The following is a 16825-nucleotide window of genomic DNA, read 5'->3' as shown; positions in this document are numbered from 1 at the left end:
GGGTGAAAGGTGAAATATTTAAGGGGAACATGAGGGGGAACTTCACTCTGAGGGTAGTGACAGTGTGGTACGAGCTGCCAGCAGAAGTAGTGAATGCAGATTCAAATTCAACTTTAAAGAGGAATTTGGATAGGTACACGGATGGGAGGGATTTGGAGGGCTACGGTCTGGGTGCAGGTCGATGGGACTAGGCAGTTTAAAAGTTGGCATGGACTTGATGGGCTGTTTCTAAGGAGGACTGAAACAAAGACTATTCCACACATCTTACACAGCGACTTGACTTGCAAGTGTCCAAAGCTGCATCTTTGAAATGGAGAACCTGACTGGAGTTGAAGAAGAAGTTATTTAATGGGAGGGAGGACAAGTTTAGTCAGCTGGAGGAACCCAGCAGGTTAGGCAGCATCTATGGAAGTGAATAAGCAGTCAACATTTCAGGCTGAAGAAGGGTCTTTGCTGATGAAGTGTCTGAGCCCAAAGCATCGACTGTTTATTCATTTCAATCTGACCTGCTGAGTTCCTCCAGCATCCTGAGTATGTTGCTCTGGATTCCCAGCATCTGCAGAATCTCTTCTGTTTGAAAGCTGAATGACTGTCAGCAGAGCGCAACTGGTTGGCAGGTCGTGGATGATTGTTTTTTTCTCTATTACTTCTCTGGGTGACATTTATTCCAAAGTTAAGATTTTCCACACTTTTTTTTTAAACTATTAATATTTACGTCAGCAACTGTTGATTACTCTGATCATTAACACTACACAATTCTAACATAAAAACCTTATTATTTATACATCAGAATCCAAAGTTAAGTGTCATCACTTTATGTGACCAAAGTGAATTCTGATAAAAACGTTGTACAGATCACTAATCGGTACCTGTCATAAATGTGACCGTAACTGTTTCTAAGTATGATCTATAACATATTGGTAGCTAATATTAACAGTGGTAATTATTAGACTAGTAATCCAGAACCACAGATCCAGAAAATGGAATTCAATTTCTAACCTGGTGACTGAGATAGTTCAATAATATGTACAATACTACTGCCATTCCTTTGGATTCATCAGCAGCTTGGGGAAGGGGGAACCAGCTGCACAGGCAACAGCTTGCTCTTCATATTGTACTGCCCTGGCTTGTATATCACGTAGACAGCCAGGACGCAATATTCAGGGGCAACCAAAGCAATGGAAGGCGTCATGTAGAAAATGGAATAATTGGTTGGTCCCTATACATGAAGAAAATTGGCTTAGAAGTGAGGCACCTTTTATTCCCCAAAGCTGTGCTTATGAAAATCCGCTCTCTCTTATTAATTTGTGATGATTACTGGACTGAGTCATGCCCGTCTAAAACCTGATCTGGTCACAAACTGTGTGTTATTACCCCTCAACCATCAAGCTCTTGACCCAGAGGGGACAACTTCACTCAACTTCACTCACTTCATCACTTTCAAGGACGCTGCGTCTCATTATTATTTTAGATTAGATTAGATTAGATTAGATTATGAGGACGCGCAGTCCTCCTTTATTGTCATTTAGTAATGCATGCATTAAAAAATGATACAATGTTCCTCCAGTGTGATATCACAGAAACACAAGACAAACCAAGACTGAAAAACTGACAAAAACCACATAATTATAACATATAGCTGCAGCAGTGCAAGCAATACCGTAATTTGATGAAGAACAGGCCATGGGCACGGTAAAAAAAAGTCTCAAAGTCTCTCGATAGTCCCATCATCTCACGCAGACGGTAGAAGGAAGAAAACTCTGCCTGCCATGAGCTTCCAGCGCTGCAAACTTGCCGATGCAGCATCCTGGAAGCACCCAATCACAGACCGACTCTGAGTCCGTCTGAAATCTTCGAGCCTCTGATCAGCCCTCTGACACCAAGCACCATCTCTGCCGAGCACTTCGACCCCAACCCCGGCTGCCAGCAACAGGCAAAGCCGAGGATTTGGGGTCTTCCCCTCCGGAGATTCTTGATCGCACAGTAGCAGCGGCAGCGAACCGGGCATTTCAGAAGTTTCTCCAGATGTTCCTCCGTGCTTATCACAGCTGTCTCCATCAAATCAGAATTGTGCACGGCCCCTACTTAACAAATACAATATCATTCACCGGAGAGGCCGCGCGCGCTGCGTTGCGCCGCCATCTTCTCCTCCCTCCGATTATTAATGCTATTTTTAAACATTTTTCTTTTTTTTTACAGTTTTCTGTCTTTTGCACATTGATTGTTGGTTGTGATCTTTCTTTGATTGTATTGTGATTTTTTTTATTCACTGTGAATGCCTGCAAGAAGGTGAATCTCTGGATTGTATATGGTCACTGATATATCGTTCATTCATTATGTGCCATGTCGTATGATGTGGTCTTTCCATGACCATGATTGTTATTGACAATTTTTTCTTCTTACAGAAGTGGTTTGCCTTCTCTGGGCGGTGTCTTTAAAAGACGAGTGACCCTAGCCATTATCAATACTCTTCAGAGATTATTTTCCTGGCATCGCAGGTCACATCACCAGGACTTATGATATACACCAGCTGCTCATACAGCCATACCCCATCTGCTCCCATCCACCATGTGACCCTGAGCAGGTGCTACACCTTGCCCAAGGGTGACCTGCAGGCCCGTGGAAGGAAGGGGCACCTTCCACCTCCTTTGGTAGAGACGTATCTACACCCCACCACCAGAAACATATATGTAATGCCCTGGTTCATATTTTTACTGTTATGCTGTATGTATTTCATTTAGCAGCTAAGCTCTGTAAGAGCAGTCTGTTCTGTTTTCACCTTGTTTGGGTGATTGTTGAAGGTAAGAGATGAGCAGAAATGTCTGCCATCCAGTTAGGACGGTCGAATTAACCGGAAGTTTCTCTGGTGAGGGACACTCAGGTTGGGCTTGGGGCTTTAGGTTCGAGAGGGGATGAAGAGGGAAGACGCAGGATTTCACCTGGAGCGGGACCGTGATTTGACAAATTCAGGGGGCGAGATCGATTGAGGATCGGTGACTATGGAGAAACCGTGAGCTCCAACTTGTGCATATTTGACTGTTTCGTTAAAGTGGACCCTCTTCTTTTTTTTTGTTCTTTTCTTTACTAACCCTTTAGTCAAATTAAGATTCATAAATATAACCTTTTAATCATGTGTGATATACTATCTGTTATTTTGTGGCACTGATTGGTAACAGGATAGCAAACTACACAGCATCCACACCAACAGGGGTTTGGGGTGGGAGAGCGCCTCAGTCTCACAAGTCTGGCGGGGCGGGGTGGGGCGGGAGGTTGTTTTCCCTAGACTTACGCAGCCAAGGAAACCAGCGTGTTTTATATGTATATATTATATATACACATACAATCACAGATACATATATACACATACACACACACATATATATATACACACACACACATTATATATATATATATACACACACACACACACACACATATATACACACACTTGGATAATAAACTTACTTTGAACTTTGAGCAAGGGAGACAACATCAAAATTTCTTCACAATACTGCTTAGGACATTAGTGCACATTGTCCTGAATCATGCCTGCCAGCCCGAGCCTAGGTGGATAATCTTTTCAAAAGGTCCCCGTACAGAACAAACAGTAAAACTCTAATAATCCATCACCCCCAGGACCTTGGTAGCACTGGACTACTGGATATTACACACTTCTATTTCACTGTTTTGTTTCAGACGATACAAGTGAATAAGTTTAACAATAACCAGAATAAGTTTTCCAGTGAGCCCAGTTAGTTTACAGGGAGCAGGAAACTGTGTCCCGCTCAGTTTAAAGGCCTTACTGAGTGCCACAGCAGCGTAACATCTTAAAGCGCCAGCAACCAGAGTTCAATTCCTGCCGTTACTGTAAGGAGTTTGTACGTTTCTCCATGACCACGTGGGGTTGGTCCTTGCATTCCAGTATCCTCCCACAGCCCAAAGACAGATAGGTTAGTAGGAGATAGTAAATTGTGGGCATGCGAGGCTGGTGCTGGAAGCGTGGTGACACTACGGGCTACCTCCCAGCACAAACTCGGACTGTGTTGGCACAAAACGATATACACTTCACTGCATGCTTCGATATACATGCAGCAAATAAATCTCCAGAGCCAGTCAGAAATAGAACTCAGTGAGCTTCAGCTCACCAAACAAGCACGCTGGATTCCAGCCAGCATTCCAGGCTCTGGCCTTTCAGCGGGCTCATTCACCCGTCACTGCAATCCAACCTCGCACGGACACAGATGGCGTGGAATGGTGGCGAGATGCGGAATGAAGAATTAAACTGAATGGAGGGCCCACTCTGCTCCTTTATCTTACACCGTCCTAATCGCCTTTGTTAATACAAGCGTGGAAGCGACACAACCATCTGGCTACTTACTCAGTACCCTGATGGGTGATAACTTTCGAGCTGCACCCACTGCGTTGATAAATCTTGAGTAATTCATGTTCTGCAAAACAAATTCAAACGTGAGACCTAAAGAAACAAAACAGATTAACCACATCCTCAGAGAAAGAAATATGCTTAAGAAATCAAGGCAACAAACTTCTACTCTGAACAGTTTTAACCAGCGCCTTTCTCAATCTGTGTTGAAGATCCAGGGAAAACCAGTAAGTTACCAGACCAGCGACAGACTGCTGATGTGAAGAGTTCAATACTCACTCTGACAGCTGGGGGATTTAAATTCATGTCATTAAATAAAACTTGAACTTAAAGTAGCAGAAATAGCCTCAATAGCAGTAGTATGAAGTTAAGAATTTTTTATGATCCTGTGAATCTCAGCCGTTCTCAACTAAATGCACCTCCTGAGCCACCAAAACTGTGGACTTCAACCTGCTATTTGACACTTCCTTGCCAGTTAATCAGTGCATGGGGTTAACAGTACAATCTCTGAATCAGGTTTATCATTACTAACCTATGCTATGAAACTTCTTGTTTTACAGTGGCTGCATGATGCAGTACTTAAAAAACTATAAATTACAATAAAGTATACAGTGGATTCTGGTTAACTAGGCCTTCGGTTAATTTGGGCAGCTGCTTATTTGGGACAACTTATAAAGAATAAAATCTAATCAAGAAAATAGCCAGGAATCCTTTCATTTATTTGGGCCACTAAGACACTTAATTGGGGCAGGAGACTATTGTTGAACAGTAATAAACTAGTGTCAGTCGCTAGTGTGGCCTTTGGATGCTACACTGTGCTTCAAGTGAACAGTTTTTAAATAGTGTCAGTAGCATGTGCTTGTTTTCAAAGATCAGTGATTTTTGTCACTGATAGTTGGGGAGAAATAAGCAGTAAGATAATTCAGAACTGTTTTGCTCACTGTGGTTTCAGGCATTCAGGCTTAGAGATGCCAGAAATGGACTATAGTGAAAATGAAACAATTTCATTACTTCAACAAGTTAGGAACTAGGGAGGGGAGGAGAAGATGGCGGCGCGACGCAGCACGTGCTGCCTCTCCAGTGAAATGATATCATATTTGTTAAATTTGTTAAATAGGGGCCGTGCACAATCCTGATTTGATGGAGACAGACATGAGAAGCACGGAGGAACATCTGGAGAAACTTCTGAAATGCCTGGTTCCCTGCTGCTGCTACTGTGCAATCGAGAATCTCCGGAGGGGAAGGCCCCAGATCCTCGGCTCTGCCTGTTGCTGGTGGCCGGGGCTGGGGTTAAAGCGCTTGGCAGAGATGGTGCTCGGTGCTTGGTGTCGGAGGGCTGGTCGGAGGCTCAAAGTTTTCGGACGGACTGAGAGTCGGACTGTGGTCGGGTGCTTCCAGGGTGCTGCATCGGCAAGTTTGCGGTGCTGGAAGCTCATGGCAGGGAGAGTTTTCTTCCTTCTACCATCTACGTAAGATGTTGGGACTTTCGAGAGACTTTGAGACTTTTTTTTAACCGTGCCCACGGTCTGTTCTTCTATCAAATTACGGTATTGCTTGCACTGTTGTAAATATAGGTTATAATTATGTGGTTTTTGTCAGTTTTTTCAGTCTTGGTCTGTCTTGTGTTTCTGTGATATCACACTAGAGGAACATTGTATCATTTCTTAATGCATGCATTACTAAATGACAACAAAGGAGGACTGTGTGTCCTCATAATCTAATCTAAAAACTATGTAGAATTTCAAGGTATTGGCAATCATCTTGAATGTTACAATGAAAACGAAGACTTGGAGGATGACACACAAAAAGCTGAAGGAACTCAGCAGGCCAGGCAGCATCTATGGAAAAAAGTACAGTTGACGTTTTGGGCCGAAAGTCTTCGCCAGGACCGGAAGTGTCCCAAAAATGTTTCCGCCTGAAACGTCAACTGTACTTTTTTCCCCAAAGACACTGCCTGGCCTGCTGAGTACCTCCAGCATTTTGCGTGTGTTGCTCGGATTTCCAGCATCTACGGATTTTCTCTTGTTTATGATTTGGAGGATGCCACTGTCGATAGCATTGTATGAAGGCAGTCCATTAGCTTCGCTGGGTGTGCACACTCATTATTCATTTACAGTCAATCAAAAGTACGGCAGTCTATACCAAACTGAATTCTTCTCTTGGCAAGTATTAGAAACTAATACTCAGTTTTATAGTACTGTAGTACTATCGGTAGTGTTCTAATTTGTTCTGGGTGTCTCGCAAGACAATCCGGGTTTTCCCTAACCGGAAACCTTGGATGAATTATGAGGTCAAGTCCCTTTTAAAGGCTAGAGCTGCGGCTTTTAGGTCCGGGGATACCAGTCGCTACACGGAATCCAGGCGTGAACTCTGGAAAGCCATTAAGGGCGCCAAGAGGCAATATCAAGCCAAGCTGGAAGCCCAGGCTATCCAGAGGGATGGCAGGGTCTAAATGAGATCACTGGGTGCAAAGAAAAGGCTGGGAATATCAATAACTGTGGCGCTTCTCTTCCTGATGAACTTAATGTATTCTATGCAAGATTCGAACAGAAGAGGAGTGTCCCGCTCCCTCCGGATAAACCAGACCTGGTGGCATCGAGATTCATCATCACTGAGGAGGACGTTAGAAAGGCCTTCCTGAAGATAAATTCAAGGAAGGTGATGGGCCCAGATGGCGTCCCTGGACGTGTTCTCTGGGTCCGTGCAAGCGAGCTAGCTGGTGTGTTTGCTGACATCTTCAACTGCTCCTTGCTTCAGTCTAGGATCCCCTCATGTTTTAAGAAGGCAACGATAATCCCAGTGCTGAAGAAGAGCAAGGTGGCATGCCTGAATGACTATCGACCTGTGGCTCTGGCATCAATTGCTGTGAAGTGCTTTGAGAGATTGGTTATGGCACACATCAACCACAGCCCACCGGTCAACCTCGATGCTTTGCAATTCGCCTACCGGAGCAACAGGTCAACGGCAGATGCCATCTCTCTGGCCCTACATTCCTTCTTAGAACACCTGGAGAATAAAGACGCATACGTAAGGCTCCTTTTCATTGACTACAGCTCCGCCTTTAATACCATCATTCCAAATAAACCGATTCCCAAGCTCCGGAACCTGGGCCTTAGCACTCAGAACTGCAGCTGGATCTTCAATTTCCTCACAGACAGGACCCAGACTGTATAAATAGGGGACAAGCTCTCCTCTACAATCAGTCTGAGCACTGGTGCCCCACAAGGCAGTGTACTCAGTCCCCTGATGTACTCACTGTACATCCATGATTGTGTAGACAAGTTTCCATCAAACTCAATATGTAAGTTTGCCGATGACACAACAATTGTAGGCCGTATATCGGGTAATGATGAGTTTGAGTACAGAGAGGAAGTTAAGAACCTGGTGGCATGGTGAGAAGACAATAACCTATCCCTCAACGTCAGCAAGATGAAGGAATTGGCTGTTGACTTCAGAAGGAGTAGCGGACCGCACAACCCAATTTACATCGGTGGTGCGCAAGTGGAACAGGTCAAAAGCTTTAAGTTCCTCGGGGTCAATATCACAAATGACCTGACTTGGACCAACCAAGCAGAGTTCACTGCCAAGAAGGCCCACCAGTGCCTTTACTTCCTGAGAAAACTAAAGAAATTTGGCCTGTCCCCTAAAACCCTCACTAATTTTTATAGAGGCACCGTAGAAAGCATTCTTCTGGGGTGCATCACAACCTGGTATGGAAGTTGTCCTGTCCAAGACCGAAAGAAGCTGCAGAAGATCGTGAACACAGCCCAGCACATCACACAAACCAATCTTCCGTCCTTGGACTCACTTTACACCTCACGCTGTTGGAGCAGTGCTGCCAGGATAATCAAGGACACAACCCACCCAGCCAACACACTTTTCGTCCCTCTTCCCTCCGGGAGAAGGCTCAGGAGCTTGAAGACTCGTATGGCCAGATTTGGGAACAGCTTCTTTCCAACTGTGATAAGACTGCTGAACGGATCCTGACCCGGATCTGGGCCATACCCTCCAAATATCCGGACCTGCCTCTCGGTTTTTTTGCACTACCTTACTTTCCATTTTTCTATGGTCTATTTATTATTTATAATTTAAATTTTTAATATTTACTAATTTTAACTATTTTTAATATTTAATATTTGTAATCCAGGGAGCTGGAAGCGCAGAATCAAATATCGCTGTGATGATTGTATGCTCTAGTATCAATTGTTTGGTGACACTAAAGTACAAAGTTTATTTAAATACTGTTTAAAATATTTCCATGAAACTTCAGCTAATTGAGTCAGCCAGTGCTAATCGGTGCAAAATGAACCGCTCCTGAGTATCCCTGTGTAGCGAAATCCACCATGTACATCTCTTATTGGAATTTATTTAATACTCTGGGCACCATGGTTAGTGCAATGCTTTTGCAGCTCAGAGCACTCCCAGAGTTCACAGTTCAATTCCAGCATCCTCCTAAAAGGAGTCTATACAGCCTCCATGGGGAAAGTATGGGGTTTTTATTTCATGGATTTATTAGTGCGGAACACAGCCTTCCAGTCCTTCAAGTTGAACTGCCCAGCAATCCCCTGATTTAATTATAGCCTAATCACAGGACAATTTACAATGACCAATTAACCTACCAACCGATGCGTCATTGGACTGTGGGAGGAAACCGGGGCAACTGAGGAAACATACAAAGAACATACAAACTCCCTACGGGCAGTGCTGGGGATCGAAGCCAGGTTGCTGGCACTGTCAAGCGTTGTGATCACTGCTACGCTACTGTGTTGCCTCCTACTGGTTTCCCCGGGTGCTCCCACAGTCCAAAGACATGTCAGCCAGGTTAACTGGCCATTGTAAATTGTCCTGTCATGAGGTTAGGGTTAGTAGGGATTGTCAGGGCCTGCTCTATGCTGTATAAATAAACAAACAAACAAAGAAATAAATAAAGTAGTGCAAAAAGAGTGAGATGGTGTTCATGCATCACTGTCCGTTCAGAAATCTGATGGTAGAGGCGAAGAAGCTATTCCTACAACATGGAATGTTGTCTCCAGGCCCCTGTACCTCCTCCTCCTGCAGTGAGACTGCAGGTAAACATAAAATCAGGTCACTCGTTACAGGAAGGATGTGGAGGCTTTGGAGGGGGTGCTGAAGAGGTTCTCCAGGATGCCGCCGAGATGAGAGAGCATGTATTATAAGGGGTGACGGGGTGGAAGTACGTCTCTACCAAAGGAGGTGTAAGGCAGTCCTTCCCTCCACTAGCCCGCAGGTCATCTCTGGGCAAGGCCAAGCACCTGCTTAGCCCTCCCCCCTCCGCTCCCGGATCAAGGTCACGTGAAACCGTGACAGATGGTCGTATGAGCAGTCGGTGCATAGCACACGTCCTGGTTATGCGACCACTGACGCCAGGCAGACAATCTCTGAAGAGTAATGATAATGGCTGGGGTCAACCATCTTGTAAAGATACTGCTCAGAAGAAGGCAATGGCAAATTACTTTTGTAGAAAAAATTTGCCGAGAACAATCATTGCCATGAGATCACGATCACCCACATTATACGACACAGCCCACAACGGTGATGATAATGTCCATTAGAAATCATGCATTTAAGGTGAGAGGGGTGAATTCAAAGGAAATGCGCTCAGACATCCTACCTCTCCCGGAAGTTCTGGGAGTCTCCTGCATATGAATAGTGGCTCCCTGATGCCCGCAAATTATATACAATGTCACAGAAATCAATTTTTTTGAGGGCGAGCGAGAGAAAGCAAGTGAGAGCGCGAGAGAGTGCGCGAGCGACAAAGCAAGCGAGAGAGAGAAAGCGTGAGAGCAAGCAAGCGAGAGCACGAGAGCGACAGCGCACCATGGCAGAGTGTTCCAAAAAAATATCAAACGTACATCACCCCAGACTACACTAAAGTGTACCCCTGCCTAATAGGGGTCAAAAATAATGAGAGTGTTGCTCGCTGCACGGTTTGCAACAGTGACTTTTCTATTGCCCATGGTGGGTTAAGACTGTAAAAGACATGTTGAGGTGAGTTTAACAGGTGTCATTCGTTCATTAGCGTAGCTAACGTTATTTAAACTAGCTGGCTAGCTGCTAAGGAGCTACTCTATTGCAGACATCCCACCTCTCCCGGAAGTCTCCCGCAAATTGATGGTGCTACCTCCCTGAAGTCAGTTTTTGCAGGGTGGGATGTCTGTGCGCTGCCTGGCCTTCCTCCAGCATTGTGTGTGTGTGTTGCTTGGATTTCCAGCACTTGCAGATTTTCTCATTTGTGAAATATGCAGGGCAAGTTTTTATTTTCCAGAGATTGGAGGATGCCTGGAATATGCTACCAGTGGTGGTAGCGGAGGCAGAAAGAACAGGGAGGCTGAGAGGCTCTTAACGTGGGGACAATGGGGAGATATGGACATTGTCTAGGCAGAAGTGATCAGTTTAATTGAGCATTTAGTTACTAGATTAATTTGGCACAATATGTTGGGCCAGAGAGCTTCTGCTTATGTTGTACTGTTCTACGTTCCAGCCTGCTGGAGGAATGCAGCAGGTCGAGCACCATACGTGATGGATGGAGTTGGGGGGGGGTTTCTGGTCGACCCGCTGAGTTCCAACAAAAGATTACTCATTGCTCTTGACTCCAGTTTCCAGAGGCTGCAGATATTGGGATCAGCAGCGAAATCAAAGTATCTGGGTTTTTTTTTCCTTTGCCCCTTTGTGGTAAACCATGTATATATGTTGTAACTCGGTTACCTGTCTGGACACACCCCTCTGCTGACTGCCCCTGTGGCTCCTCCCACAGAGTCCTGTATAAAGGTGTTCGCCTTGCCCCTCCCCCTCAGTCCGGGGTCCGGGGGGCAGACACTCACTGTGGAGGTCGTATTGTACAGCGAATAAAAGCCTTTCAGTATTTTACCAAACCTCAGTCTTTTGGAGTAATCGAAGGTGCTTCAATTTTATTCGCTGTACGTTTTAAAACATGGAACAGGCTCTGAGACCAGAAAAATTAGACCTCGAACCGCAAATGCCTGACACTGGAAACACTTTCGAACTCTGGCTGGCCTGCTTCGAAGCGTATCTAGAGGAGATTAAAGCGACCGACCCCGTAGCGAAGCGCAGAGTTCTACTCTCCAGGGTCAGTCCACGGGTCTATTCGCTGATCAGAGACCAGCTGAACTACGATGGCGTGATGAATGCACTCAAAAGACAATACCTGCGGCCGATAAACAGCGTCTATGCTCGGCATCGCTTAGCGACACGGCAACAACGGTCCGGGGAATCGAGTGCTGAGTTTGTCCGGGCCCTACAGACGCTCGTGCAAGCCTGCAATTGCCAGGAGCTGACGGCGGGGCAGCATGCAGAACTCCTAGTGAGAGACGCCTTCGTCAAGGGGACCAGGTCAGTGTACGTGCGCCAGCGGCTGCTGGAAAAAGCCGATCTTACCCTAAGTTCGGTGATCGAGCTGGCTGATACGTTGGAGGCCACTCTGCATAACTCCAGGCACGCGATCCCCCGATGGTCTCGTGGGCGCCACAGACCCCGCAACCCGCCGGCGAATCGACCTTGGCTGCCGCCAGTCGTGAGTCCGCGAAGTGCTACTTCTGCGGACTGGAGAAGCACCCCCGGAAACGCTGCGCGGCCCGACAAGCTACCTGTTCCAGCTGCGGAAAGAAGGGCCACTTCGCCAAGGTCTGCAAGTCAAAACCGCGAGCGGGATTGAGCAGTGCCGTGTGCGAGTCGTGGGGGTCGCCATCTTCCCTGCACACTGCCACCACGTGCGAGACATGGGGGCGGCCATCTTCCCTGCACGCCGCCACCACGTGCGAGACATGGGGGCGGCCATCTTGGTCGGCGCCACCTCCCACCACCTACGACCAATGGGTGCTCACAGGCCACCCCATCGCGCTGGACCAAGACAGCGATCCCACCCTGGCTTTCGTGGCCCTCGACCAAAGTGCTCCCCACCAGCTCGCAAGGTCAATGATGGACATCCTGGTGGAGGGGCACAGGACAAGCTGCCTGTTTGACACAGGCAGCACGGAGAGTTTTATCCACCCGGCCACGGCGCAGCATTGTGGACTCATGATACGGCCGGTAAGTCGGAGGGTCACCATGGCCTCCGGGTCGCATACAACAGACATCCGGGCGGGTTGTGTAGCGACACTAGTGGTGCAGGGCACAGAATATCGGGACTTTAAGTTACTGGTCTTGCCTCAACTGTGTGCCCCTGTGCTGTTGGGGTTGGACTTCCAGAGCCACCTGAAAAGCGTGACAATGAAGTATGATGGGCCCCTCCCACCAATTACTGTCATAAATCCCCTGTTTTGTAGAGATATGTCACGTACCCTGCTACTGAGCACACACACACACACCGACCCGCGCATCCCACCCAACATCATGCCAACTGCCACACTACCGACACCACTTGCAGCCTCTCTACCCTCAGGATCCCTCCCCCACCGCTGTTCGCCAACCTGACCCCTGACTGTAAACCCGTGGCAACTAAAAGCAGGAGGTACAGCATGGGGGACAGAGCTTTCATTAAGTCGGAGGTGCAGCGGCTGCTCAGGGAGGGGGTCACTGAGGCAAGCACAAGTCCTTGGAGGGCGCAGGTGGCGGTTGTTCGGAACGGGGAGAAGAATAGGATGGTCGTGGACTATAGCCAGACCATCAATAGGTTCACGCAGCTCGACGCATACCCTCTACCCTGCATCATGGATATGGTCAATCAGATAGCACAGTACAAGGTGTACTCGACCATAGACCTAAAATCCGCTTACCATCAGCTCCCGATCCGCGGGAGGACCGCCCTTACACTGCCTTCGAGGCGGACGGCAGGCTTTATCAATTTCTGCACGTCCCCTTTGGTGTCACGAAAGATGTATCTGTCTTCCAGAGGGCAATGGACCGGATGGTGGACCAGTGCCAACTGAAGGCCATGTTCCCATGTCTGGATAACATCACCATCTGCCGTCACGACCAGCAGGATCACGACAACAACCTCCAAAAATTTCTTCAAGCGGCCAAATCTTTCAACCTCACCTATAACAAGGACAAGCGTGTATTTGGGACCACCTGACTTGCTATGCTTGGGTGTGTCGTGGAGAATGGAGTCATTGGCCCTGATCCCGACCGTATGCGCCCCTTGTTGGAACTCCCTCTTCCCAATACCCTCAGAGCCCTCAAAAGGTGCCTGGGCTTCTTTTCATATTACGCCCAATGAGTCTCTAACTATGCAGACAAGGCCTGCCCCTGGTCAAGTCCACCACATTCCCCCTCTCTGCCGAGGCCCACACGGCCTTCAACCGCATAAAAGGGGACATTGCCAAAGCAGCAATGCATGCAGTGGATGAGGCCATTCCCTTCCAAGTAGAGAGTGACGCCTCCGACTTTGCGCTGGCTGCTACCCTCAACCAGGCAGGAAGACCAGTGGCGTTCTTCTCCCGTACCCTTCAAGGCCCTGAAATTCGGCACTCTGCGGTAGAGAAAGAGGCCCAGGCCATAGTGGAAGCTATAAGGCACTGGAGGCACTATCTTGCCGGCAAAAGGTTCACCCTGCTAACTGACCAGCGCTCAGTCGCATTCATGTTTAATAATGAGCAGCGGAGCAAAATCAAAAATGATAAAATTCTGAGGTGGAGAATCGAACTCTCCACCTACAACTATGACATCATGTACAGGCCTGGGAAGCTCAATGAACCCTCCGACGCCCTATCCCGGGGAACATGCGCCAGCGCGCAGATCGACCGGCTATACGCCCTACATGTAGACCTTTGCCACCCGGGAGTCACCCGGCTTTTCCACTTCATGAAAGCCCGGAACCTGCCTTACTCCTTTGAGGAGATCAGGATGACGACCAGGGACTGCCAAGTCTGTGCAGAGTGCAAGCCGCACTTCTACCGACCCGAAAAGGCACAACTCATCAAGGCCACCCGCCCCTTTGAGCGACTGAGTATTGACTTTAAGGGCCCCCTTCCCTCCACCGACCACAATGTGTACTTTCTTAACATAATTGACGAGTACTCGCGGTTCCCCTTCGCCATCCCCTGCCCCGACACCACTACCACATCAGTTATAAAAGCCCTGCGCAAGCTCTTCACTCTGTTCGGATACCCATGCTATATCCACAGTGACAGGGGGTCCTCATTTATGAGTGACGAGCTGCGCCAATACCTACTGGCTAGGGGAATTGCAACCAGTAGGACCACGAGCTATAATCCCCGGGGGAATGGACAGGTAGAGAAGGAGAATGGCACAGTGTGGAAAGCCACACTCTTAGCCCTCAGGTCAAAGGGACTGCCGGTCTCTCGCTGGCAGAAGGTCCTTCCCGAGGCACTCCACTCCATCCGCTCCCTGTTATGCACGGCCACCAATGCCACCCCTCATGAGCGGCTCTTTTCTTTTCCCAGAAAATCGACCACTGGAACCACCCTACCAACTTGGCTGACGTCCCCGGGGCCAGTGCTGCTCCAGAAACATGCGAGGAGCAATAAATACTCTCCGATAGTCGAGAGGGTTCACTTACTTAATGCGAACCCCCAGTATGCCTACGTGGTTTTACCTGATGGGCGGGAGGACACGGTCTCCATCCGCGACCTGGCGCCCGCAGGAGCTCCGGGCCCCTACCCTGAACACTCCGTGGTGACTATTGACCCCCGTACCCACCAATGTATGTACCTATGAGACACCGTGCACCCCAAACCCTATACAGACACCACACGACACTCCCATACCGGGCGCGACGCACACGCACGAGGGATTACCGACGCCTAACGTGCTGGCACCTGAAGTCAGGCCGGAGCCAGCACAACCGCCATCGCCGGTGCAATTACCGCCGGTGCTACGTAGGTCACAGCGACGGACTCGACCGCCTGATAGACTTAACCTGTAAATATACTTGTAAATATTGTCAGTCACTTCACCCCGCGGGACTCTTTTAAAAAAAGGAGGGGTGAGTGTGGTAAACCATGTATATATGTTGTAACTCGGTTACCTGTCTGGACACAACCCTCTGCTGACTGCTCCTGTGGCTCCTCCCGCAGAGTCCAGTATAAAGGTGTTCGCCTTGCCCGTCGCCCTCAGTCCAGGGCCGACACTCACTGTGGAGGTCGTATTGTACAGCGAATAAAAGCCTTTCAGTATTTTACCAAACCTCAGACTTTTGGAGTAATTGAAGGTGCTTCACCCTTTTTAGCATCGCCATCCACCAATGTACGCACTTCCTGCTAAGCGAGACACAGAATCTGCTGGAGGAGCTCAGCATGTCAGGCAACAGCTGAGGAAAACAGTAAATAGTCGATGTTTCGGCCGCAACGTCCACTGCCTGGCCTGCCGAGTCCCTCCAGTATTTGTGTCTGTGTGTGTGTTTCAGTAAGTGACGTTAAAAAAAATAAACTGCAACTGCGTGCAGCCACAACCCACGGGAAGGCGCAATACGAACTCCCACCCATGTTAAGGCAGTAGCTGACTGGGCAGCCACGACATTAGTCGGGAACATATTTAACTGGGGATTTGTCAATGCAGATTTCAGACCGCAGCGGACTCGCTACCGTGTGGAAGCTGCGCGGTTGGGCCGGTGGGCAGCCCCCGCACCGCCGCTGCCCATTGCGAGAGTACTTCAACCCCGTGGCCCGCTCTCACCTGCACGGTGTGCCCGATTCACTGACACTGACATGCCGGGCCCTCTGCTCGCTCCGGTGCCGCCTCGACTGCGCTCCAAGGGGGCCGACGGGGGAAGTGCAACCGGTTAAATGCCCGCCCAGATTGTGGGTGCAAAACCGGCTCAGCGATTATGCAACAAATACTCTGAGTCAGTGGAAATTAACATTGGCACTTTTTAATTCGCTGTAGGAATATTTTCACCTGGATTATCAACTAGTAAGAACGGTGGCCCCGATTCCCCACTGCGGAGTTCAAAATTCAAAGTACATTTCATAGTCATACTTTATTGATCTCGGAGGAAATTGGTTTTCGTTACAGTTGCACCATAAATAATAAATAGTAATAAAACCGTAAATAGTTAAACAGTAATATGTAAATTATGCCAGGAAATAAGTCCAGGACCAGCTCAGGGTGTCTGACCCTCCAAGGGAGTAGTTCTAAAGTTTGATGGCCACAGGCAGGAATGACTTCCTATGACGCTCTGTGTTGCATCTCGGTGGAATGAGTCTCTGGCTGAATGTACTCCTGTGCCCAACCAGTACATTATGTAGTGGATGGGAGACATTGTCCAAGATGGCATGCAACTTGGACAGCATCCTCTTTTCAGACACCACCGTCAGAGAGTCCAGTCCCATCCCCACAACATCACTGGCCTTACAAATGAGTTTGTTGATTCTGTTGGTGTCTGCTACCCTCAGCCTGCTGCCCCAGCACACAACAGCAAACATGATAGCACTGGCCACCACAGACTCGTAGAACATCCTCAGCATCGTCCGGCAGATGTTAAAGGACCTCAGTCTCCTCAGGAAA

At 48.2% G+C, this 16825-nt stretch overlaps 1 protein-coding gene across 4 annotated transcripts in view; it reads right to left on the bottom strand.

Annotated features, from left to right (window-relative positions):
• aadat (aminoadipate aminotransferase) overlaps positions 1–16110 on the bottom strand; it is an 88379-nt gene extending 72269 nt beyond the window's left edge. Inside the window, exons 1-2 of one of the 4 annotated variants that reach the window (XM_063049490.1) lie at positions 15995–16110; positions 4379–4448 (exon numbers count right to left, since the gene is read on the bottom strand). In XM_063049490.1, coding sequence (XP_062905560.1) covers positions 4379–4448; positions 15995–16028 — 104 coding nt within the window. In that variant the 5' untranslated portion in view covers positions 16029–16110. Of the gene's footprint in view, positions 1–4378; positions 4449–4660; positions 4817–15347; positions 15739–15994 lie in introns of those variants that run through there. The other 3 variants (XM_063049488.1, XM_063049489.1, XM_063049486.1) reach the window with 3 other exon arrangements.
• Between the last annotated feature and the right edge of the window lie 715 nt (positions 16111–16825).

The sequence above is a fragment of the Mobula hypostoma genome, chromosome 5 (assembly GCF_963921235.1).
Source record: "Mobula hypostoma chromosome 5, sMobHyp1.1, whole genome shotgun sequence".
Classification (NCBI taxonomy): Eukaryota; Metazoa; Chordata; class Chondrichthyes; order Myliobatiformes; family Myliobatidae; genus Mobula; species Mobula hypostoma.
The sequence above is the reverse complement of the archived record's forward strand: the minus strand, read 5'-3'. Positions and strand labels throughout refer to the sequence as shown.